The sequence below is a fragment of the Lampetra planeri genome, chromosome 2 (genome assembly GCF_965212315.1).
Source record: "Lampetra planeri chromosome 2, kcLamPlan1.2.h2, whole genome shotgun sequence".
NCBI lineage: Eukaryota > Metazoa > Chordata > Hyperoartia > Petromyzontiformes > Petromyzontidae > Lampetra > Lampetra planeri.
In genome coordinates, this window is record NC_136108.1 from 7,517,734 (window position 1) to 7,540,448 (window position 22,715).

The 22,715-nt window shown below is 40.4% G+C and overlaps 1 protein-coding gene across 6 annotated transcripts in view; it reads right to left on the reverse strand.

Moving 5' to 3' along the window:
* Positions 1-853: 853 nt before the first annotated feature.
* Positions 854-22,715, reverse strand: part of LOC144726373 (growth factor receptor-bound protein 14-like) — a 134,484-nt gene continuing 112,622 nt past the window's right edge. For 5 of the 6 annotated variants that reach the window (XM_078605034.1, XM_078605043.1, XM_078605053.1 and 2 more), the window contains 12 exons: positions 14,088-14,244; positions 13,376-13,497; positions 13,018-13,092; positions 12,497-12,634; positions 8,280-8,390; positions 7,641-7,736; positions 6,039-6,119; positions 5,414-5,530; positions 5,154-5,223; positions 4,600-4,687; positions 4,171-4,264; positions 854-3,604 (listed from right to left, as the gene is read on the reverse strand). In XM_078605034.1, coding sequence (XP_078461160.1) covers positions 3,458-3,604; positions 4,171-4,264; positions 4,600-4,687; positions 5,154-5,223; positions 5,414-5,530; positions 6,039-6,119; positions 7,641-7,736; positions 8,280-8,390; positions 12,497-12,634; positions 13,018-13,092; positions 13,376-13,497; positions 14,088-14,244 — 1,296 coding nt within the window. In that variant the 3' untranslated portion in view covers positions 854-3,457. Of the gene's footprint in view, positions 3,605-4,170; positions 4,265-4,599; positions 4,688-5,153; positions 5,224-5,413; positions 5,531-6,038; positions 6,120-7,640; positions 7,737-8,279; positions 8,391-12,496; positions 12,635-13,017; positions 13,093-13,375; positions 13,498-14,087; positions 14,245-16,202; positions 16,820-22,715 lie in introns of those variants that run through there. The other variant, XM_078605069.1, reaches the window with a different exon arrangement.

Here is a 22,715-nt window from a genome sequence, read left to right on the forward strand (position 1 = left end):
TCAATAGTGCAGGCAAAAATGGTCAACTTCAAGTAGACAAAGTTGCAAGCTTTCCTCTCCCTTCCATCCTCTGTTGCTTAGCATTGAGCACTTATTGCTTCATTAAATCTTGGCTCAAAGAGTTGACACGAGGGCTTTGAGCCAATACACCAGACTTCACGATGGGTATTGATGGTGCAAGGACAGGGGGGTGGGCAAAAGTCAATATACCCATTAAACAAACTGAATGTGCCATCACTGTTGAACATGTCACGGGTCACACGCAGATAACGACAACAGTATTATCTTCGTAAGTTTTCGTGCTGCAACATGCAAAGGGACATGAAATGAGAATATTATTCAGTGACTACAGGCTGATGTCACTCGCACTATAGGTTGCATCATCAGGCGTGATATTCACGGTTGTTTCTAAATATTGTAGCCTCTGCCTGTGGTGTGCCGATGTATCATTCATGGGGTAGGTGGTGGGCAGGGGTGTCATGACCCATGCAATACACCGTGGCCGTTGGATAATACACATTTGGATATCACAATAGCTCTTGATCAAGCAAACTTGCAGTGACTAGCACGTCTTGCAGAAAAAACACAATTCTGACAGATATATGTATCTTTTTCCTCATGTATTACTGTTACAAAACAGAACCCTTCTCACCTTTGTGAATAAACTCTAACCTTGGCTTGAGTCAACTCCAGACTCACGATTTTACCGGATTTATCACTTGTCTCAACCAATGAATCAAATTCAGACGAATGTCTTATGTAGAGAGGGGGTCAGGATGGCAGAAGTAAAAGAGAAAGACGGCAGTGTAGTTTCTGTTCCACTATTAGTCTAGGAAACAGATGACAGCTGAACTAAACACCTGGTTTTTATTTCCCAAGATCAATATGAACAGTAAATGAATTCCCTCATTTTATACAAAACATTCCTGACAGGTATACAGTATACAGCTTTCATAAGCTTATGTATTTACAAATTACAATATAATAAAGCCAAACGAAAAAAATATCTATTTTCTTTTCTCCATCACATGCGATATATAAACAGCTTGTGCAACAATAAACCATAAAAGGCCCCTAAATCTTGCAGAAGATATTTACAGCTCAATATTTACAAAAAAGCAATAACAAAATTCTACAAAAACAATTCATTCGCAAAATATCCATGCCCTACATTTTAAAACAACTTTCATGGTTTGAGATTTGGTTCCACTAATGTTAAAATCTGATCGAGGTGTTTGTTGCCATTGTTTTTGAGATATGGGGTTGACATTTAAAGGTTACAAAAGTCCCTTTCACCTTCTTGATTGAACTTCTTTGGGTATTGTATTTTGACAAAATTATTTTGAACATGTATACTTTTCTATGTTCTTGCCATTTTCTTTTTTAATAACTACTTTTGTAAATGCATTTTCAGAATTTGTACTTTTTGGACTCCGTTAGCATAACTGTGGATAGTCATGGAATACATTTATTTAATTGTTGTCCTGAGAACAGAGATTCCAGTATCTTGTAACGTGCTTAGGTTCTTTAACAGTGCTGCAAACAAGCAAGGCAAATGCACATCATTAAGATTTGCTTTAAAAAAACAATGCATCTATGTGTACATGCTAAATTTAAGGCATTCTTTAGAGCTTATATAGACAAATCACCTATGATTTATTTTCTTTTTTTATAAATTACCCACTTATAAATACACTACACAGTACAAATAAATCTGTCTTTGAAAAAAAAGTCTTATCCATTAAAAATCCTAATACATATAGGCAAACTTAAGATACGACAGGCATCCATTAAATTTCCTGTTCAAGATATTAAATTAAATCTTTTTGCAGTTTCAATCAGGACACGTAGATCTTAAGTTTTGCAATATCTTATTTCAAGTATAACATTCCCTTTTTATAGGTACTGGCAGTTATTACTGAATTCCCAAAGGCATAATAAAACAGATAAGACAGGCTTTAAGCAGTTGGTCACTCATGCAGTGCCAGCCAACAGGAAACATTAACAGCATTCTTTTTAACGCTGTTTTTTTTACTTGTGCTTTGTAAAAGTGAAATACAAATAAAAATGTACACAAATGTACTTTACACTTGGGCCAATTGATGTGGGAAAATTTAAGCTAAAGGCTTCCGAACCATCTTAACACGTTAAATTCTGATGCAGTTAATATTATTAAGCAGTAACGTTAATACCAATTGATATAAACTGCAGAACGCTTCCAAAGTGTGGTGCTTTTTATCAAGGACATATCGTTAAGGATGATTTTTTTTATCAATTTGTTTATGAAGAACACACACAATGTGTCGAGGGACAAATTGATTAATGCACGTGAATACTGTACACGCCATGGCAATCTCTGGAAAAGGGGGGCCTGCATAGGAAACTGCATATTCACTGCTTGATGATCACATCCAGTAACTTTGGAGATGTATCTTCCCATTTCACAGAAAACGAACAGGCACACTTCACAAGGGATAACAACCAGTGTCCTTCCCCAACCAATCCCGTCATACAATCCATGGGGCAACACATCATACAGCACGGACTGGAGCAAATGCTTGGGAAATTCCAACTCGCACAGAATGTTACGGTTAAGGAGTTAATTTGTGAAGGAAAAAACACATTAACACAGTTGACTATTAACTCAAATGTTTAAGTACATGACATGTGGATCACTCGACTACTTTCACTGGGTATCCATTTGTGCAGAAAGCATTATACAGCTACATACAAAACATTATATTTTATCCAATTCATTGTGAATAATAACCTTAACGTTAATATTGTATAACTTCACCAGAAAATAAAACAACCAATAAAATCATTAAATGCTTCAATATAACACAGCTGGCTGTACAAAAGGCTTTCAAGAGTCCCATTAACAGTCTTTGTTCATCCACAGCATAAAGAGAAATAAGTGCACGTTGTTACATTTTTCTTTCACATCTGGTCATCTTCGGTGTGTAGCTTTGAGGCAACTCAAATTTGAATTGCCGTTTAAAGCCAGAGATGTGTTCTGCATAGCAGATCGAGTCTGCACTTTTTTGTGGATAGAACACGGTGAGGTTTGCAGTCCTTACAGCTTCTGATCAGTCACATTCAGTTCACAAGGCGCTCCCGGTTCGGCACTGTTCAATATTTTTTTTTACGTCTGCTCTCTTTTTATTTTAAAGGCCATTTGGGGCATTGGAGGTGTTGCATTAGAATTCAAGTTGTGGATTTTCATTTTGTCTTCTTTTTGTACCCACAGGTACATGCAACGCAACATGGATCCCTCATCTCCGGTCTGCGTTCCTTTTCAGTGTTTATATATTTTAAAAAAGACATTCTTCCACTTAAATAATCAAATCGACACACATGGAGTTTAAAGCAGGGACACGTGAGTGCAGCGATGCCAAAGACGACTTCATGCAAGCAATCGGGGGCAGGCGGATGTCAAGCCATGCGTTGCCGCCCCTCACAGCACCACATGGCTGCAGTGGTGTTTGAGCTTGCAGGGTAAAATTCCACGGTTGAGCTGATAGAATTCCACCAGCTGGATGAGGTCTGAGAACTTGGTGTTTCCATCATCCAGAGAGAAGAACATTTTTGAGTCCTCTTCAAACTGCACTCACATCGAAAAAACAAGAAATCGCAGACGTAAATTAAGTTCATTGAGAGAGATAAGCATACATTTTCTTAAGTACTCTTTCTATACAATTTTACACACCTATCATTTAAATCAATATGCTGCTGGATGAAGGTCTCCCCCCCGCACCATGTCGGTTGCAGACGTTATTTGGCCAAATTTCACCACTGGTAGATAGGGGCTGGTGAACGTTGGGGCGGGGGGGGGGGGATGTGAGTGGGGGGGTTGTTAGGGGGTGGTCAGGACCGATTTAGATGTTAGTCTCCACTGATATTAGCCGTGGCCAGTAAATCGAACTCAGGAAGCAAGGTCGATAGGACAGTGTGGTAACCACGGCACCATTGCCCCTCCCCTCTTTTTATATCGCTTTTAATTTATTGCAGTGCTGCCAGATTGTTGACGTTAGAGTAGCACCAAGTATATTTAAAAGCAAGTTTAAACAAGTAATAACATGCAATGTTCTTTTTAAATGCAAGTTATAGTCACATTCTTCAAGTGTAAAGTGCTTTTTTCCTTCAGTAACAATATTAACTGTTACGCACCAGTAAGATCTGAAAGTGTTTAATTTTCTGATGATGGCAGAGAGAGAGCACAAATGTCCTGGGGTTGCTCTGACTGTCTCGAAGAAGAAATAATCTGTGATGATCAGAAGGAGAAAACTTGAATTACTTCTTGTGGCAGACAAAAGGTACATGATGTGCTGTATAATATTTGAAATGACTGACTCATTAAGCAGTGATAATATGCTATCAACAAATATTTGAATATTGAATATTCTGTATAATTTAAGCTCAAACTGCTCATAACAATGTTTCATCTGTATGCGTAATCTGTTTACCATGTTACAGGATGCTTTGTTGTAACGTTCGTTTAGATCACACTACGTGAAAGTTATTTTCATGCCTTTCAGGAGCGCAAGACGAATGATACAAATAAATGTTGCATGTACAATGAAATCTGAATCTCTGTACCCATCAACAAGGCCCTGCTGTGAGATAATCCTGTGTGCTTCCTCTCTTGGGATCCGTCCATGGAACCACGGCTGAGTCTTGTGAATCGCTGCAAGAAAAGAAAAGAAAAAAGCTCACATCTGTTTGAAATGTCTGCAGTGAATAATAAAATATACCATTTCGAACATAATGCACATACCTCACAGTAAAATCTCTTTGAAAGTGTGGTGTGTGTGTGTAACAATGTGTGCTCTTAATGGGGAGTGGTGGTGTAGCCCTTAGCATGGTGCACTTTGAACCCAGATTCCCAGGTTCGATTCCCACTCATGGCCATCATCAGTGACTTATCTGAACCCGTCCTGGGCCTCCCCTAGGTCGACGCCGCTTCAAATTAATACCTGTTACAGTGTGTAATTATCACCTCTAGGGAGACAAAAGCGGCCGGGCATGATGTTGGCCACCCACAGCCTTGTGTGCCTTGTCGGCCTTCATTTGTGCTCGCTAACAGCATTTGCCCCAACAGTCTGTTGAGGCTATAAGGGGGGGATCAGTCTTTTCTGTTAGTCTCAGCATACCTATACTCATAGCAGATGGTTGGCAGGGGCTGGGGCTTCCCACCACACCAAGTCTCTGGCAACCTCTCCTCTGCGAAAACAGATTAGACATTTTATCACAATATAATACTGTAGAACTTACTCGCATGAAAGCTCACATCAGAGATGCCAACAGGCACATAGGATTTAACACCACCCTCCCCAGAAGCACAAAAAAATAAATGCAGGCTGACGAAAACCACAAGCAGAAATTAGTAAACATGACTGCATTGCACATTTACCCGCCAGGCCTGGCCCTCTTCCACTGCCACCGTCTGGGCCTCTGCTGGGTTCTCAATGATTCTTCCTTTGCGCCCAGAGAAATCCATCGCCACCAGTGTGTTCTCGGAGATGTTCCTCTGCCAAATAGAAACAGTATGTTACTCCGTATTCTTGTGAGCAAGCAGGGAATAAAAAATGAAAACAAATCTACTGCATAGGTTTTCGTGGTTACTTTGCATAGCGCTTCGTGTTCAGGTTTTTTCCACTTGTTGCTCTAACGTACATGTGCCGATGTCCGACATTTCGCAGCACATGCTGGGAGCACGTGGAGCAAAACGTCGGACAACACACGGTACAACCCAAAAACACATCAGAGAGTGCAGCGTGAAAGGTATGATCAAACTATGTTGAGATTCGGTATTAGCCACGTGAAAGGTATGGTCAAACTATGTTGAGATTCGGTTATAGCCAAACTACTCAAATGTTAAATTTGAATTAAACAAATAAGGATACAGTTTACAAAATGTGCGAATGCTGTATGGCCCTCATTTATTTTGGTGGTCATGGAATGTTTGATCACCAACAGTGCAAGCTGCCTCATAATGCTCTTACATGTGTGAAGCACATGAAGGGAATCAAGCATACCATGGGTGTGACATTCAGCTGGCCAAGGTGGTTTCGTCTCTGCTGTAGTAGCCTGTAGTTCTGGAACAACTGCACGCTATGCTGGATTAAACAAAAAGAAAAACACACCAAGAACAATTAGGCATTTAGGTCCAGCTCTTTCATTCAAAAGCACCCGTGAAATGCATCGACGGCTCTAATGAAAATAGAAAATGGTAAGCACTGTAATTTGATTGGATTTACAACCCTGTGTCGACTACTCAAGACCTGCCCCCACATTGTCCATCGTTGCAAGGGTTAATGAACCATACTTCACATTGATCAGTGCTAATTGGTGAAGGGGAGGAAAGTGGAGGGGCACCCAGGACTGGTTTACACATCACTTGTTACTGTTAGGATGTGGCGGAAAAATCAAACTCCGGTCACCAGATTCAGAGCAGTGCGCTAAATCACTGCACCAAAATATGTGAACTATTTTTGGGATTAAATATTACTGACATACACTAACATGAACGCTTTTGACCCCTACCACCAATGGGTGGGGGAATTGGGAGCCGTCTAATGCATACCGGCAGCTGACATTTTTCAACATATGTAGCACAGGCTAACATATTTGGCCACATGAAGACACCATCATCCATTAAGAGCGGCCCAGGGAAGCGGCAATTATCCCAATAAAATACCTCCCATTCCTGCGTTGACCTAGAATTTTGACTGCCGAGTCACATGGGCGAATGTGTCAGTTTAGATTAAAGCGAAGGTGGAGAATATTTAAAGACTATGCCCCAAAATACTAAGATAGCTCATCTTGGTTACAGCCTATGTATCTGCATAGGCTGTAACCCAGATTGTCTCGACAAGCATGAAGCTTTGTTGGTGGAAAAAGAGACCTAAAATTGGTAAAATCATTGCATCTGTAGTGCATCAGCAACACAGGAGTATTTAATTATGTACATTTTATGATGTCGCCACTGCAGCAACCGTTACATGTTCCTTAACCCTAATGCACAAAATTCTTAAAATATGAAAAAACGGTTTGAGTTTAATGTCATTTTGGGTATCAAAGGAACCATCGACACCCCAATCCCCAAATATGTTGAAAAATGTTGTATAACTTGACAGCAGTCATATCTCCTAGCTGTCCAGTACAGTGGACATATTTCATGAGAAGGCCAAATTGTCTTAAAACTCATGTTATAAAGCCCGAGGAGGCACAGCCAAGATAATAAGCATGAAGCAACTCACCCTCAGAGAAATTTTATGAAACTTTCTTATTTGTAATCCTTTTGTTGCCATATAAATTGTATTGTTTCCCATCTGTTAGATCTCATTTGTGACAATCTTTTTGTTCAATTCACCCAAATGTGATGCGAGAATATAATTTACATGTCATTTGCGTACATTATACACAACATAGACTCACACTCAAGATTATATGCATCTATCACAAGCGTAAGAATCGATTTGAATTTTTGAATCGGTGAATGGTTATACATACTTCCTGGGTGCGTACCTAAATGATGAGAGGTGGTGTGTGTGTGTTTGTGGTGACATCTTCCATTCAAGGATTGAGCCAGAGGCAGGAATTGTGGGGGCAAAGTGACACTGCACCGTGTAAATCACCTTGAAGAGCCGCATGGCAGTTATCCAGCAGGTCCGGCTTGCTTCTTCCTCAGCGCAGAATAGTTTCAATTCCTTGGCACTACTTGCCCTGTTGGACTGCACAAAAGCCAATCCATTAATAGGGTTTTCTGTTACAATTGTGCCCTTTAATTACGCCAAAGTGTGCAGAAAACTCACTCTGGGCAAAATGCTGATGTATGAATCACAGATCTTATGCACGTGCATAAATATCTGCACATGCCGTCGTGACAGGCAATTTTATTATCCAAATTTCAATTATTCCTAATATATTACATGGCATTATTGCTACCTTTGTAGAATAATTGATGGTAGATTTAAAACAGTCATTTAATTCCTACTCGGTCATAAAAATATCCCAGAGGACTAGGAGTAGCCTTATTTATACTGAAAGTGACAGGTCATGCAGTATGTCCTTTCATAACCAATACATCACACAAACGTCATGGTCTCAGAAAATCTATATACAGTACTGTACATTTTATGCTTAAGGTTTATGGCACAGGATATTCAAGTATCACAGCATACTCCCTCTGTAATAAACCACGACTTTGTTTGACCCTGAACACATGCCTCACAATAAGTACTTGCAAAGCCACCACTATGATAAGGTTCACTTACTTTTATGCAAAATCCAAAGTCTGTGGGTGCCCCGTACATCTTCCGTCCCGATAGAACAGTGTACACACCACTGTCACTTAGCTCTGCATAACACTGCAGATGCCGCGGTTCCTGTCGACATACAATCCCCAACACAGTGAATTAATTGGACACCGATTTTTTTTTAAGTTACCTACTTTTAAGAATCAAATTTTTTTTTTAAAGCACATTTTTAAAGGTCTGTTTGAACACGGTGAATTTGGTTTACTATTTTAGATAAACATGAGACGAATTCAACATGTGACAAGTGTAACATTTGAATGTTTTATTTAACATTTTTATTTTAATACCATAAAATATGTAATGTTTGTTGAGGGTTTTGTAAATGTTTATCGATGAAAAATGAAGAATAAACTATTTGTTAAAAGATCATTATTAATGATAAACAATGTTTGTTAATTCACAACAGAATAAACAATGCTCCAGTCACACACACACACACACCACCTGCCTAACAATACAATTGTTGTGAAATTAAAAATATATTCTTCAGTCAGCTTCCTCTGTTTTTCTTATAAAAGCCACCTCAAATAAATATAAACAAAACAGAATATATGCCTTCAGTTAAATAATGTTTAGACACCAGAAACAACAAGACAAAAAGAATAATCGTTGCATAGTTGGCTGCCTATTTAATTCACGAGCTGTAAAGACTGCAATGATAAAAAAAAGTATGGAAAGTAAAGCTTGGAATAAAACTTCAATGTTATTTATATTCCCTATTCAAGTAGTCATAGCATGTGTGCAGGTAAAGTAATGTGATGCTTGCCCTTCAGTTATTCACCCTTCTAAAGAGCTACCATGTTACCTCGGAAATGTGTATACGTGTGTGTGTGGATGTGTGTGGGCAGTGGTGGCATAGTGGTTAGCGAACAATGCTATGGGACCCACACCACCCACTCGTGCCGTGCAGACCTTAAAAAGAGCTCGATAACAGCACTTGCCACAAGTCTATCATCGGCTATACGGGGCGTCTCTGCTTTTGTAAATATGTTGCAAGATCAGAGGTTATGAAATGCTGCGTCAAAGAGGGCAATAGCCCCTTTAACCCCACAATAAATAAATGCCTGCACTGCCTCTTATAGCTCTAACTCAAAAGACCATGTTGGGTGACGTGATTACCGTGCCATTAAACAGACGAGATATGTTTGCCAACCAAACCGAGATGTGCTCCAACATCTGACTCAAACTGGAATTGTATTGATTATAATCAATACAATTACCACTCCAGTCGTGTAAGTGTATAGGTGTGTGTGAAAATGCATGCTTCTTTTCCAATACATGTATCCTTGGTCTATAATCTTCCCTCCTTAATCCAAGGGTTCAGAATTGCAGGATGAATAACCCCACCGTTCTCAATCCCCGACTTCCCCCTTGCCCCCCCCCCAGCATCATATCTCTTCTCCGATTCAATGTTACAAGTACACGGCGTGATTAAAAATGTGCTTATTTCGTCCGTGTTTTAGAAATAGTTTGCTTACACAGTTCTTCTTCCATTCTCCCTCCAAAATGTAAAACTGAAGTTGTGCGTTTCTATGTCGTAGTAATAACAATGAATATTTTTTTGCCAGGTCTTTAGCGATGGTCCGGTTTTATGACCAACACCAAATATGTCCACCAAGTGCAAAAAAAACACTTGCTTCGAATTGTCGTTATTTCATGCCGTTCCCACCGTTTACAAAAACACACGGATTGAGCCAGATTATCTAAAATGTAATCCCTATCGACACAATTGCAAACTAGGAAAAATTGTGCAATCTCTAGAAGACTTTTATAAATGAATACATAACATTTGCTTATGCAGTGTTTTCATAACCTGCTCATGGTGCAGTGTATGAAATTACTACTTTTTATAAGCCGATTTTCATATTAAGAGCAAATATGATTTGTTAATATTGATTATTTGCAGCCACTGTGCATCCTTATCAACAGAACAAACATTGTGTGTGTATAATCTGTGTCACATGCTAAATACCATTCATATGCCCTCTTGGTGAACCCTGGAAGCCACATCTTACATCCTCCATTACAGAAAATGACAGGCAAATTGGGTTTTATGCTGTAGCACCACCCTACCCGCCCCTTTCCCAACCCATTCAAATTATGTAAAATGTGTTTATGTTAATTATACACCATAATGAGTACCGAGATTAGTTATAAAACAAAGAGATTTAGTTTTGAAACGAGTTGTACCAAATTTTTTATATTTCATTCGTGTACAATTAAATACTTAATTTTTGCCTCAAATTTCTAAAAAGAATGCTTTATCTTAAAAAGGACCCATGTAATTTTGACCTAACATTATTTAATACTATTGTGCATATAACTTCTAGAAAACATTAAACTTGACTTTAAATAAGGTTAAATGCTAGTGAATGACAAAGAAATATTGGTGCAAGCTGATCGATTTCTGGCTAGTGTTTATAAATTAACGCCGCACGTTTTGCTCCATTGCGTAAAAAAAGTCTTGTGAAATATACCCTTTATTTTTTACTATCATGTCCCGTGGCTGAATTTGTTTGGCCAAGCCCTGAGATTTTGGCAGTGGCATCATGACATTTGGAACATATTTGCACATTCGAGGACACTAGATCAGTAACACTATCCTACTGTTATGACCTATATGGCATGCACAATTTCAAAGTCATCCCCCTTTGTCCCAATTTGCATAAATGAATATATTAACAAAAACAGATTTTCATTGTTTGTGCAAGGCACAACAGGGCACAACAGGGCATAGCCTAAACTGATGGTAAGAAAGGGTTTTCCCACAAAGTGGTTTCCTTTAGAGACGAAAGAAAAGCAACAAAGACGGAACTGATTGAATTTCATCCAGGCCCCTACCTCACTTCCTCTCCTATTGTTTGCATTGTCATTAACAAGAACATCTTTGTTCCACTAGAGAAACTGTGCTGTCACTGCCGATATTTCTTTTGATTTGCCCCATATAACCTCCCACGTAATTCATGTATGCCTTTGGAAAAATAACAAAAGAATATAATGATGTAATTCTGTGTTGTTACTATATTATATGTACATATTAAAATGTTTTGGGAAAAAACATTTGCACGTTCACATAAAATATCTAAATTTAGTGTCACTTTCCCTAAACTATTGGCAAAAATATTTTCAGGAGCAATTTTAGTTCAAAAATTGCGTTTTTTCCCTCTACACAATTTGGACATTTATCCTATAAAAATGGGGTTTATTAAAATTGTCAAAATAATAATTTCATTTATTTTGTTGATTGTTCCATGGTTTTCATTCCTGGAACTGAAAGAGATGAAACTAGATCCTGTACTAACACATTCCAGGATTGCAGCTCAAAGTCTATGGAACAATGGGGGTTGTGTGTCGATATAAACTAAATACTGGTAAAAGACAGTTTACTCCAAAAGCCATTGATGCTGCAATGTATCAATAAACACATTCTGTGAGGTGTACAGGAAACCCACATGTATACGCAGCAATTCAGTTGCAACAACATTACCACAATCCATTCTCAGTTCAAACTGCAGGCTTCATCAGGTTGAATTTAGTCTCTAGCCTTGCACAGATAAAATCCACCTTACTATTGCATCTGCCCCTCCAGTCACCACTGCACGTTGCCTTTAGTTGCCTCAAATGTGGCCCCTCTCAGAAACCGCCATTCTTTCCCGGTAAAATATGGTCACCCAACAAAGATACACATTCCTGGTATAATGTGACAATGTTGCAAACAGTTTCCTGAAAAATGTTTTCAGGTTATAACTAAATTTGTGAATGTACAAATCGGTATATATATTTGATCTCCGTTTATATATCACATTAATATCTGATTACATAAAAGGCTAAATATATATACACTGATAAGTGGTAAATTTTAGCAATAGGTTTCTTTAATTATTTCTAGATTTGAAGCTTGAAGACGGAAGCTTGTGTTGCCTCCGAAACGTCGTGATTTTTATTGTTTTATTTTTATTAATTTTACCTACGTGACTTTACCGAAAGAACTAAGAGTATGAATTCTTTAATTATGTTCTGCCATTTCCCCAGAAGGTTCTAAAAACCTGCCAGCAGTTTGAGATTTTACAGTGTCTAGAAAGTAGACAAATCTTAAAAAAAATATTTTACAAATTGGGCCGACAACCTTCCAATTTCAAACATAAAATGTACACAACCTTTAAAACGAGGCTCACCCTGGATGTGCCTTTGGTGGAAAAGTAGAGCCCCGATCTTCTCAAAAAGAAGTATAGCTTCTTCCACGATTTTCTACCGGGCTCCTTCACATGTAGATAGCCCTGGATTTCTGGACAACTGCTCGAGTTCATGAAGTTCTGTAAAGCAAATCCATCACATTCTTTAGTCCTTCATGAGCAAAAACGGTACAGCTTGGAATTTTCTGGAAAGACGATGCGATTTAAGAGTTTCATTGACACACACGTCCTGAAGTTGGCACTCCTACATGTGAGCAAACACCACATTAAAATCTGGCGTGCGGTTAGTCACGTAAGCTGCACCACGCGTGAGGGAGTTGAGGGCTTGGGGGAGGGGTGGGGGAGGAGGGTGAAATAGACACGCGATAATTTGACATGTGTATTCCCACCCCTTGTAATGACTTCAACAGCATTTGCGCTATAAAAAAAAATTACAGTCAACTCCTTACCCAACTAATTTAGCACGTGCAAAGCCACGTGATGAAAAATAGTAGAGACAGTACCTGGATCAGCTGTGAGTGTGGGATGCTGCCGTTCGACTCGTACGGCATGGAGACCATGTGTTCCGGAAAAAATTGCTGAAGAAAATGCAGAAATTGCAAGAAAAAAAAATCACTGTTAATTTACCTTGCATACAACATTCACAGGGCATGCCTACATTTTGTAAAGCATATGCAGTTATCGTATTGTAAGGACAATTCTATAAATATATAAAAACACTAAATGTGAGACATTAAGATTGTATGTTAATAATATAGATAGCTTTAACAAAAAATTGCATTGCCAAATAATGAAAAAATACAATGCAGATGCCTTTGCGATGTTGTAACTTATTTGAAGTACATCGGCAGTTTTCCTTACCAATGGGTTCTTGAAGAATTCGTATTTTGCGTAATTCTTTCTGAAGAAAAGCTTGTTGTCACAGTCAATGCCCCATGTTGATTGAACTTGCGCCACAAGTTCATGGTCTTCCAACGTCCTCTCTAATGTGTCAAGAACAACCACCCATGAGTACAAAGTAAATAATTACTCGTCAGACGATGAAAATAACACATTTTCACCATGTACTTATTCACGTGCATTGAAAAATAAAACACCTAAATTGGGGAGGCCTTCATCCAGCAGTTGATTGTGTATGGTGGATGATAATAGTTGAAACTAAATGAGCAAAACCAGTATCATCTACAAAAACTTCAAAGAATGAATTATTTTCTCTTGTGCATTCTTACGTTTCTTCTCTTCACTGTACACTTACTTTTCTAGCACTCATAAATTGGACAGATAACCTTTGCCTGGCCATCCTGTGGAAGAAGTGATGCCAAAAAAATGCATTCTATAGGAAAAGCCAGGCTAAATGTTCAACGTGTCAACTATGAAATGGAAAGGCCATCTTTATTATTTCACTGTAGTCGTTTTACTGTTTGTAGATACAGGTACAAGACTATCATTATAACGAACAGACTTGTGCCAAATTAGAGACATTGCTGAAGAATAGCAAAAGGAGAGAGGAGTGGGGTTTTGTATACAAAGGACGTCAAAATGACAAATATAGCGATCATTATTTTGCACATACCCAGGCTGAGATGAGGGAGGTGCTCTATGAGTGCCCAGCTGTTGTCGTCCACGCAGTTGTTCTTGAGGATCAGCGACTGGCAAACGTCACGCGCACTCGTCCCCGCCGGTATCTCCAGTGACCTGCTCGTGCCATCCTCGCTGAACAGTTTGACCACCTGGTAATCATAAAAAGCACACGCGCGCACACACACGGGGCCATTTGGAAAGTTAGGAGGAAAAAGGAGGAGGCGTTGTATTTTTCTTGCTCACACCAACTGCGGGCAGAAGGGCCTCCCCCACTCGAGAAATTTGGTGGGCTCTTCTCAGTGCCGGATTAAACTAGTGCAGGGCCTGTAGCATATGTTATAAAGGGGCCCTAAATAAAAAACACAAATATTAAAACACAATTTTTCTTACTTGCATAGTAAAGTAATTGTATTTTTTCATTTGCTATACAGCCAGAGAATACGACAAATCGCTAACCTTAAACACCCAGTCGTTCATAAAAGTTGAAGGCGGTATAGTACTAGAGTAATAGAGCAAGTGCAGAATCGCTGAACCGGAATTGATAGCTTCAAAGCATTTAGCGCGGGCCCCGTAGCATATGTAACTACTTTAGCTACTAGGATAATCCGGCACTGGCTCTTCCACATGTGCCAGACGTCTTACCAACGCTTTACTACACACCACGTGCGATCTGCCAATTGACTAACTGTGGGCTACTAAATTATATTGGATGGATTTTCGAAAACTTTCCCATCGCTTCAATTGGTGCGCTGGCCAATGGAATAATACCGGCGGGACCTCTGGATTACTAACCATTTACACTACGGCACCATCCCTGTGTAGGAATTCACTATTACACAAGACATCTCATGCGCTGGTAAGAATACAATGTATTCTGTAAGAACACCTCGTCACACAGCACACAATTCACATGACCGCGATGCTACAAGACACTGGCACACAACACGTCCACACGTCAATGTGAAAAACTACCAGATGCTGTAAGGTTCAATGAAAGGGGGAGATAAATATTTACAATTACCAGGCGGCTAAGTGGTTAGAGCACCGAGCAGACACCACACAAGAGAGCCCCAAGTTAAAATCGCAGGCAGCTGCCTGCGATTAAACCCTCCCGATGTTGAATATTCCCTCGTCTCAAAACGCCAACATCACAATCGGTGTCAGAATGGGGTAAAATAAAAACCAAAATACCGTGGGTACCGTATGTGTTCATTACTATAAACGTGTTAATCCACTTGTTAAAAGCCTTCCCAAGATATCAACACCACGAGTCTGAGTCCTGCGACGTTAACTTTACAATCAATCCGCTTCCCAGCCGAGTCATCTCCGCGGCGAAGGTTCTCGAAGGACCGTTCACTTGGCTGTCACTCAGCAACTCATTCGAATGACAAGGTCCTGTCAAAGTATTGAAGACGATAAACTAAAATGCAGTGGGCTCAATGCGTTTACTGAACCGCACACACGAATATGGCAAAGCTATTGTTGGTTTAAAACAATGCCCCCCCCCACCCCCCCCCCAAAAAAAAAACACTGTATGCTTAAAACCCTAAAATTATGATGGTCTATAATATTTTTACTCATTAAATTATAACTCTCTCGTCTGTACGTCTCTTCAAAGAGCCACGATGCATTTTACTCAATGCCCACAGCTGTATTAAAAAAAAACCCGACTGCCTTTCAAGTAAAAGCTCGACCACCAAATACACAAAATGTGATAGCAGCTTACGTACTCGTTTGCAAGAAGGTCCGCATATCGATATACAAAGACACAACATCCATTATAACCAGATGCATTTCAACACCTTCTCAACGGCGTTCCCAACCTCAAAGTCCTTGACTCCCACCACACACACACAGGGATCAAACGGATCCGGATCAATACAAATCGACAGTACGTACCAAGCAAAGCGAGAGATATACTGGAAATATATATTTATGGCACCTGCAGACATCACTTTACAATGCCCCTATTGTGCAAAGTGAACATGTAAATTATTAAACGCGCGCCGCAATAACTTTAGCAAATGAAGCGAAGCCAAATAGAATAAAGGCATCTTAGAGATGGTGGTGATGGTGGTGATGGTGGTGAAGTCGTTAGGTTACCTACCAGCCTGAGCTGCTGCTTCTTGCTGGATTCGCATGCCCTGCAATCGTACGGGCAAAGCGCCACGTTCGGGATGTCTGTTTGCCAAGCGGGTGTCTTGGAAGGTGAGGACAAGGACCCCATAGATCCGGGCTTGGAGAGTTTCGTGGGAGAAACGGAGTCTGCGGAAGTTTTCGTTTCTAAAGTCATTACCAAGCTTCAAGGCAAGCCTGGGTTGTTGTAGTCTTTATGGGAACTTGTGAGCGCGTTCCCTCCTTCACTCGTCACATGAATCGCAAAACCACGCTCGCCTCCTTTTATTGCCGATAAGATTTCACCATTCAAAGTTGCCCAACCACGACGGCACAACATAAACTTTATACACCTGAAAGTGAAATTATTTCAACCAGAAAAAAATCCCATTCAACGACAGAGGTGGCTTCACATGCACAGCAGCCCTTTCATAACTATGAAGAGGAACAACAACAACAACCCACTTGCCTGACTAAATGCTGACAAAAAAATTCAACTTTATTATTGCCAGCCAATACACAGCAGCAGCAGCAAACCACTCACGAACGCACGAGTTGGGGAGTGCGGCTCTGCTAGGGGTGGGGACAGTCGCGAGGCTATTTGAGCGTCGGAAAGTTGACGCCTCCTCCTCCTCCCCCCCTACACCACCACCCCCACCCCCTCCACCTCGTTACGATATACACGCCCCCTTTGGGGGGGGAACTTGCGGCCAATCCACGAGCTGCGATGTGACATCACCTCGGGAGCAAAGGCCACGGGAGAGAGAGAGAGGCGAGTGGTCACGCCTCCGGCAAAAGAGGGCCCACCCACCCATCCCAACCCACCCATCACCACCCACCCATCACCACCACCCTTAAGCACGAGGCCTTTGTGGACACAGCTGTGGCCGGACAACTGGAAAGCAGTGGAGCTGTGTGACCCACACACACACACCCCTGGTTGGCTAAGCTGAAGGATTATATTCAATTGTACACAATGAAACTAATCAGCCTTTGTAACCATTAGTGGGCCTCCAGGGTTAAACAATTCCTAATTGGCAATGTGAATGCGACAGAACTGGATTTCTTCTCAGCCCTATAAAAATGCTTTACGGCTTTGGGTGTTTTTTTTACTAAACGCATAGATCACCGTTCTTTTATTGCCAGTGTTCTTTACTGTTCCATTTACAGCCATTATTCTTTGCACACAGTTTACTTTTGGTGATTTCCCCAAACCAGGCAACGTTAGGTAAAACGGTTAACTATTGCTGGCTTGGATAATACAATGAACAATACATACTTCCATGGAAACGTTACAAATGAACATCGACCAAATACTTATTTTTCAAGCAGAAACAGCCTTCAAATACATTAAAGCTAAGTGTAACTTAATCATCGAACCGCATTCGTTTGCAAAACACTGAAACAATATACAGTACTATGCATATCAATAATACAGCACTCCATAATTCACACTGATAACAACAACATTAAACTAAAAGTTTGGTAATGATTTACGAAGGATAAGAGCCTTTCTCACAAATAACGTAGGCGTAATTACTAAATCCTGTAAGTACTATTACACAAAAACGGAGCTATTGTGTTCTTTTAATAAAACAAAAGAAAGAGCCATCAGGCTTGGGGTATATGTTTCCTTCACTCATTCCCTATTCTCCACTCCGACCTTATCCCCCCTTCCCCAACTTTCCCACCCTTCTCCCTTCACCCTCCCGGACACTGCCCCTACATGATGCAACGCCAAGCTCCCACAGTTTAATTTAAGGAATGGTTCTGCATGCCCTCTTACCTCTACCCCTCCCCCTACAATCATCTTCTTATCCCTTGTCCTCCCCACCTCAATCAACCCCAACTCAGTTAACCCCTCCCCCACCTTCCATCCAACAGTATTAAATTGTGGAAGCTGCTTTACTTCAAGCATTCCCTGTTGGGCCATAAAACCTGACATGCCCCATACCCACGCCTAAAGTACTGGCTTATTCAGCTCTGTAAGTTTACATGAGCTCGTAAAAGACAAGGCATTTTACAGTGCTGATGCTAAGGCAACATACTTTGTCTCCTTGTCCAGTGATTCATCAAACTGAAACCCCTACACTGACACGGTTTCCGAAAATGTCTTGCAGAATTTGTCATTTTTGAAAATCAGTCGCACCCCGTTTCGTGCCAGGTATAAAATTTTCTGTAAAAGGCTTTGGCCATTTTGTGTGCTTCCATGTCAGTTCATGAAGAGAAAATTGCACGTTTCTCCCCCCACCCACCTAACTGGAAATTTCCACTGCTGGAGAAACAGGTTCCCGAAAGCATTCTTGAGAAGACGCATTGCTTTCAGGCTATAACGTTAGTTGCCGATGTAAGTCAGGGAGCCAAATCTTATAGGCTTGTGCACATGAATGAATCACACACAAACGTCCAGGCCTCAGAAATAACAGTGCCAGAGCTTTATGGTGTTCATTAAATTAAAGGAGGGTTCTCGTGCATGTTTCAGCTGTTGCAAAACTCGGTATGAGAGTACATTACAGATGGTCTATATTATGTGATGTAAACTTCATAACCACATGCATATTAATACTGATGTGTTTTGTTTTGCATGGTTATTTAAGCCTCAGATATAATCTGAAACGAGGAATGCATCCTATGAAAATACCCTATTTACAAGTGTTGTTGAAACTTGGAAAATATTTACATTTCTTTACTTGGGACGTAAACATCAGCCATTTAAAGCAGTTTAATAATATAATACCTAAATATAAGTTTGTATGCTTTTAATGATCTATGGTAACTCAATATTAGTGTAATTTTGGTTCAATGGACAACGTAGGAGACCATGCAGTAATTTAATCGTACATTATGGTAGCATCAGTTAAATTGTATAGAGCTATAAGGCGTACATAATTCTACTTTACATGGGTTAAAATGGATTGTACAGTCAATAATTTACGTGAGAAGTAATGTTCGTGTGAATCTGGCCTTTAAGCCATGGTGCAGCCAACTGATGGGCTAAGTGTCCCCTTCATGACCCATAAACTTTTTAAAATGGGCGTTCATTGTAGAACGTTCAGTAACTGGTGCATATTATGTTACACAAGCCTCGCACAGCGTTCTTCAAATATAATACATGTACCCTTGATTTGTCTGCAAATCAATCCAAACAAAGGGCTATGTTACACAATGTATTTTATTGTATTCCTTTCACACTGGGCGCTTCAAATGATATCACTTTTTCACCTAAATGTTCTTATCCAAGCTCTCTAAAGTGATAGATTGAAAGGCATCTAAACGAACAGCTTCTTTAAAATGTATCTCCTGGATTAAATATTAATCATTACTTTTTACATTTTCAGAATTTTAAATGCAGTATTATTTCAATTGCAAGGAATGTTAAATAATTTAGAGCCTCTAGTTAATCCACAGCTGGCTGAAGGCCACGCCATGTCGATCACAGGGATTTTTTGGCCATACTTCACCACGCTGGTCAATACAAGACCGCGAAGTTGGGGGCCGAGGCTTGGTTCAGATATCACTCGAAATTGATATTATCTGTGGCTGGAAATTGAAATAGGTGCACAGGGTCCATAGCGCAGTGCACTAAGCACTGTTCTTCTACTCTCCTACATTATTTAAATACGGCACTGTACATTCTCTATTAACTCGCATTTTGCCTGTCCAAGGACGGGTGTATTGCAGTAAATCTGAAACTTGCAAGCGAAAAGCAGACCGCGACGTGATATTCATTGCATCAATTCGTGTGCAATTTGTAAGGCCGCGGTGACACAGACCTATTGCATTTTAAGTTATAATCCCTTGTTCATCATGACGTCCTTTTTACTTTGATGTCTCAATAGCAGAGATCGTGTGACGTGAGGGTTCTGCCTTTGTAGTGAGGGTTATAAGTTGACGCTGAGGGGGGGGGGGGGGCACCTCGGCCCCCCATGTGGAGTGACGTCACCCGCTCATTATTATTAATGAGGGGGGGGGTTCTCTATGCTAACGTCACCTGATTATGACTATTAATGAGGGGGGGGGGGGTTCTCTATGCGGAGTGACGTCACCTGATTATGACTATTAATGAGGGGCGGGTCCATGTGGAGGACATAACCTGTTCATGATTATTAACGAGGGAGGCTGGTCGACGTGGAGTGACGTCACGCGCATTACACACTGACATTCTGGGTAAATATAGTAGTAAATTATACTGGTAGGAACCACCTGGTTACACCAGCCCACAGGGGATTATTGTGTCCGTCCGTCCATCGTGCAGGGAGGGGCTGGGTGGGGAGGGAGGTGCTGGGTGGGGTGGGTGGGGAGGGGCTGGGTGGGGAGGGTGGGGCTGGGTGGGGTGGGGAGGGTGGGGAGGGGCTGGGTGGGGATGGTGGGGAGGGGCTGGGTGGGGTGGGGAGGGTGGGGAGGGGCTGGGTGGGGAGGGTAGGGCTGGGTGGGGGGCTGGTCACCCCGTGGTGCCCTTATAAAACTCAACGTTTAACCTACTCACGCCGGCTTGTGCCCGCCCTCACAGTCGGGCATATTTGCGGAATACACCACGCCGCCGTTGACCCTGGCCATTGACCGAGCAACCCAACGTTCCTACCAGCTCCCTCCGCAGGAATGTGTTTATGCAGTAAATTACTGTTGGGTTTCCACTGCATTTATATTACAATCCTGAAACATATACCTGGCTAAAAAAAGTGCATGACTGTCCTTAAATGTCCCCATGACTGTTAAACTAAACCAAATTATGTGTTTGCTCAAATCATAAAAAGTCCCTCACTCCTAAATGACTCAACATGTTTTCCCTCAGTTCTCAGAACTACAACAGATCCAGTATTGTATCTGTAAATGTTTGCCAGTTTATGTACAAAGGAAGATTGACCCATAAACTGACCCAGATTCAAGTAATCTAGTATTACTACTTTGCATTCAATGAGAGTTGTGGGACTTTTCGATATGCACTCCATTAATTGTTTAATTGTTCTCAATTACCCGAAAGCAGATTTCCTTTGATATTTTAACATGGTCCAAATAAATGGGAATGAAGGTGTGATATGAAATCCAAGCATGTAGTGCATTCTACTGCTAGTCATAAACATGTGTGTCCTCGTTTATGGTTTCTATCTCCATACAGGTAACGACGGAGCCAATTTTATTTTCATTGAAATACTTTTTCTTCATCCCTAGTCTCAATCAGTTCAAATATTTTACAGTACTAACTGGCTTGCAGTTACTTTAAACAACTTACCACACACAGCTTCGTTCAATTATAACAGTATGCCAGTGCAGAAACTGATGTGCGTTATTTAAATATTTTTTTTAAGTTATGTTGCACCAGGGAACCAGTTTTGCTACCTGAGAAATAAACACAAACAACATTGATGTACAGTACAGTATATGGACAGGAGAGACATTTTATAAACTATGAATCATGGTCAAGCTGTGATTCAAAAATAGATGTATTTATTTTAAAAGTGTGAATGCAGCAGCCAGTGGTCTTGTGAACACAGTACAGTACATACAACGAAAGGAAATTTAAAAAAAACATTAATTCTTGCACACGTGATTTGATGGCTATATCAACAGCTTAAGAATATTAATTGATGAATCAATGCATCATTATACTCAAATGTGTATGTTTAAAAATGGCCATTTACAAACTTCCTTTGTAATACCACAATATTGCCTTCTTTAGTAAGGAATTAACATTTAAGCACATTATTTGGTATACAATATCTACCTGTACTCACAGCTAACACTAGCGCTACATTTCAAGCATTGGTTACAATTGCGGAATCCCAGAACCTATGGATTGACAGAGTGCACTGCACAAAGCTGCAGTTGTTTTTTATTCTCCTCTGGTCTCTGTTACGCCTGCAGGGTGCAAACCTTTGCCAGTCACTGACAAATTCCCATTTTAAGAACAATTATTCTAGAAAACTGAAGGATGACCAATGCAACATTTTATTTAGGCCAATACAAGAGTTAATAAGGGTTGTGGGGGTGGTGGGCGGTGTGGATTGAAAAAGAATAAAATCGAATCATCAACGATGTTTGGCTATGCAAGGGCTATGAATGTAACGCCCGTGGACACTGACACTTCATGCAGATGGTATGACAGGTAAAGTGCATTTTTTTTGGAAAACATGAGAATCTTGAATTAAATCAAACGACTGTGATGTTTCAGTCTTTTTTTTATATTCCATACACGTAAACAGTACGAGCTCAAGTATCTCGTTTGAAAAGCATCTGTTAAAGAAGATTTACAACTGCCCAACCCTTATCTGTGCATTTGTCTCCAATTTCCCTCTGCTCTGCATTGTTGTTGCCCCATTTTTACTTAGAATAATTAAGGTTTGCAATGCAACTCGACCAGTTAACCAAAGAAACACAATTATATTCGTACTTTGGATTGCAGCGTACATATTCATGTTATAATTTATCAATGCATATTGTGACAGTATAACTTGTTGGCAATAATAACTTTAACCCTTCCATTAGGCAGCTTGAGAAACCAACAGGC